The sequence below is a fragment of the Cebus imitator genome, unplaced genomic scaffold (genome assembly GCF_001604975.1).
Source record: "Cebus imitator isolate Cc_AM_T3 unplaced genomic scaffold, Cebus_imitator-1.0 Scaffold471, whole genome shotgun sequence".
Taxonomy (NCBI): domain Eukaryota; kingdom Metazoa; phylum Chordata; class Mammalia; order Primates; family Cebidae; genus Cebus; species Cebus imitator.
In genome coordinates, this window is record NW_016107786.1 from 1,197,054 (window position 1) to 1,200,864 (window position 3,811).

Here is a 3,811-nt window from a genome sequence, read left to right on the forward strand (position 1 = left end):
AAAAAAAAAAAAAAAAGATATACAGTTTCTTTATGATTTTACTAGGATAGATTATTATTCAAACTATTTACTTATCCCTTCTCATATCATCTCTATTGAAGAAATAGTTTCTAGTCTCTTGTCTTTGTATTTGGCCACATCAATTTCTTTGGCTAGTGAGATGTTAGCAGACATGACACAAGTATAAATTTGAACTGTGCCTGTTTTGTGGCCTTGTTTTCTCAAACTTACGTGGTAGCCATGAGAAGAACATGATCTGTAGGCTTGCTGGTCCAAGAGATGGGAAACACAGAACCTGACTTGGACTCACACTGCAGCTTAGAGTCAAGCCCAGCTGAATCCACCCTAAATTAACGGAACCTTAGATACATAAGTGAGAAAACTCATTGTTTTTGGAACCACTGAGTTTTAGGGTGTTTGTTATGCAGCATTGTTTATTAATACCTGACTGGTACAATATCATCATGCCCAAACAAATAATAGCTAACATATATATCATTCTTTCTATGTTTTCCATAGGCCGGGCCCTGTTGTAAGTGCTTTCGTGTTAATTCATTTACCCCTTATAACAACATTATAAGGTGCGTTTTTATTATCCCCATCTTACAGGTGAAGAAACAAATGTACAGAGAGATGATACAACTTTCTTGAGTGGTTCTATGATGTGTGAATAACTTTGAACTTGATTTGAATGCATTGTCCATTCAATCACCATTCCACATAGTCCTTACTACAGAGAGTATTCATTTGTTCACTTTGTTTCTAAGAGGTGGTTTGCAAAATAGTCCATAACTTTGGGGAGAGCTAGTTTTTTAAAAACTATTAAAATGTTCAAAAATGCATATTTGGAAAGAAAAACTACTGAACACTTACACTTAAGTACATTCTATAAAATTAATCATTTGTTGAGTACAGCAGTAAAAATAAAGTACTCAACTATCTATTAAGTGGAAGCAATCCATTAAGGTTGTGTTTATTCTGACCTCTCAATATGTAATGGAACTTCCATGAGTCTAAGTGAGAGTGTTTTTGGAGTGTTTACTTTGCATAAACTTCATCTTCTTGCACAATTTTTTGGCTATGCTCTAGGGGATCACATGATCATGAACTAAACCCTCTTACATTATGCAAGCTTTGTTTCTACAGAGAATTGATGCTTAGCCCTACTTGGGTCATTTTTTTTTTCTAATTGTCAAATAGTAGAGGTTAAAATTTGCATGAGCTCCAAGATTCTCTAAAAGAATTTAGAAAAAGAAACTCTCCAGTTTAAAGAACATTTTAGAGGGTGGAGGAACAAAATTAAGGACAAGTAAATCTATTAACAAATCAGCATTAAGAAAATTACCTAACATGGATATATTCAGTGCATGTAATTTTCTTGTACTACCTCTTTTTACAGTTATAGGAGAATAAATCATATAGGCAAATTGACAATTAAATGAGTATATCAACATTCAAGGAATTTGCAAAAGCTGATACCAAAAAATGTAGTTTGATTCACAATTTTTTAATATTGCTTTCCCAAGTTTGTTACTACTGCTCTTATATGCAACATTTATTACATTTTACAAAAACATGGTAACCAGAGAAATGAAAACTTACCTACTAAGCAAAGGGAGTTTTATAAGATTAAAGAGGGCAGAATTATTTCTTTCATAGAAACTGCAGAATTATTTCCAAACGTCTTTTGTGCTAGATATTCTCTCTTTGCCCCTCCAGAGACATCATTGTCTCTCCTTCCTTCCCCATCAGGCTCTGTGCCCCAGGACACTGCCCTCCATGGGCTGCATTTATAAACCCTCTTGCCTCTCCCAGCCCCTGCCCCCACTCCCTGCCAGGCTAAGGGTTGACAGTGGCCAGTCCAGCAACTCTCTTCTCCACTTTCCCTCTGGGTTCCTGTAACTGCTCCCTCCCCTTGTCTCCTCAGTCTAAGGGTGGGGGCAACTCCCCCATTTTGCTAGCTTCAGGTGCTTCACTGTCCCATCCCTCTTCCCTCAATTCTGCCCACAGCCTTCATTAAACTTTTCTCAATCATTCCATTTGAGCAACACAGAACCTGATGGATACACCAGACAGCACAGCTATCTTCATTCCTTTTAACATCCCATCCTAGTAACTGCCATATGATTTTCTGTGTCTTGACATTATAGCATCAAAGAGACAATAACTGATAAGAGTTCAGGCTCTGGCCTCCCACAGACCTGGGTTTCAATCCCAGATCTGCTATTTAGCAGCTATGTAACCTTGGATAAGTAAGTTACCTCTCTGAGCCTCAGTTTCCTCATCTATAAAAAAGGATAAAATACCCTCTTGGCTTGTTTCAGGTATTAAATGTGACTATGCACATAAAGCATTTAGCACAGTGCTTGGCAACAAGATTGTTGTAGCTACCAACAATATCATCATCAGAGCTTTGGAGAAGGTAGGCTTACCGATGTCCTCATACCTGTTTGGAAATATACGAGGTGCTCGTGTTCATACACACAAGGCTCTCTTCATTGCAACAGCCACCACATCGGAACACGTTCACACAAGGGGGCTTGAAGAATGTGTTGGTACTCTTCCCCACCTCACTGGCGACCTCCACGCACGTTTCTCTAGGGCTGCACTGAGTTCTTTGCCATTCTTCGTCTATAACTGCAGAGAGAAAGCTCACTGGGACTAGCAGATGGAATGGCCCTGATGTACTAATGTGTGCCAGGGTTATGCTGAACATAGTCATTTTCACATTTCTACTGCTTGTTTCTTTTACTAGATGAATATTTTTTGTCACTCCTTTAACTAAAGATTGTTTGCAGAGAAATTAAAACCATTATCTATGTTCTTTCCCATTTATACCATACCTTTGTAGAATGTAAGTATTTTATTTCCCTTTGAGGTAGAACACCATATCTTGTACATAATTACACTGGATACATCTGGAGAAGATGGCTAATAGGGAAGTAAATAGAAGCATATAAAGAAATAACATGTAAATATTATTTGTCAAGCAATTTACAGGATACAACTGGATAGCATTTCTTTGACTTGAAGCCAGGTGTAGGTAGGTTTTAGCATCATCAAGAAATATGTTTCTGTTGGTTGCTTAACTACAGTAGGATTTAAATTTGGCAAAGGCATGAATGGAAATTGAAGTGAAACTAATCTTTCCTCAGATCAGAGTTTTCTCATTTGCAAGTGCCCGATACTGATATTTATATAAATGATGAAATAAGCCTGTTCATATTAATGGAATGAGCAATCCTGTGGCCATAGTTAATTTGAAGGTAACAAGAAAAAAAAAGAAACAAGCCCATGGGAATAAAAAAAAATTATATGCTTTCTTGTAAAACAGTATTTGCTTTTCTCTCATAATTTATTTTTTAAACTAGATTTTGACACTTTGATACTTAATGCAGTATAGCCTTTCTACAGGTGTTTTGGGGAAAAGATTCAACTTTATGATGAAGATATTACAGACTTCCTTGTAGCTTGCCACGGAACTGTAGAGTTTATTATATGTGGGGATGTTGTGCTGATGAAAATCTCTTGTGGTAGGGCACTTTGAAACTGACCCCCAGTGGGCCACACCTCATGATAGTCACGCCCTTGTGTAAATCCCTTCTCCTTGTGTGTGGGCTGAACCTAGTAACTTGCTTCTTATGAAGAGAATACAGCAAAAGTGATGGGAGGCCAGTTCCATGATGACGTTAAAAAAGATCGCAGTCTTTTAAAATTTCTTTTAAGTTTCTTTAATTTTCTACTTTTTGCAAGCTGTCTTCTCTCTCTCTCTCTCTTTCTCACACACACTCTCTCTCTCCTCCACTTGCAG

The 3,811-nt window shown here is 37.4% G+C and overlaps 1 protein-coding gene across 2 annotated transcripts in view; it reads right to left on the minus strand.

Annotated features, from left to right (window-relative positions):
* VEGFD (vascular endothelial growth factor D) overlaps positions 1 to 3,811 on the minus strand; it is a 36,652-nt gene that overhangs the window by 9,824 nt on the left and 23,017 nt on the right. For both annotated transcript variants that reach the window (XM_037732760.1, XM_017512369.2), the window contains exon 3: positions 2,447 to 2,637. In XM_037732760.1, coding sequence (XP_037588688.1) covers positions 2,447 to 2,637 — 191 coding nt within the window. The remainder of the gene's footprint in view (positions 1 to 2,446; positions 2,638 to 3,811) is intronic.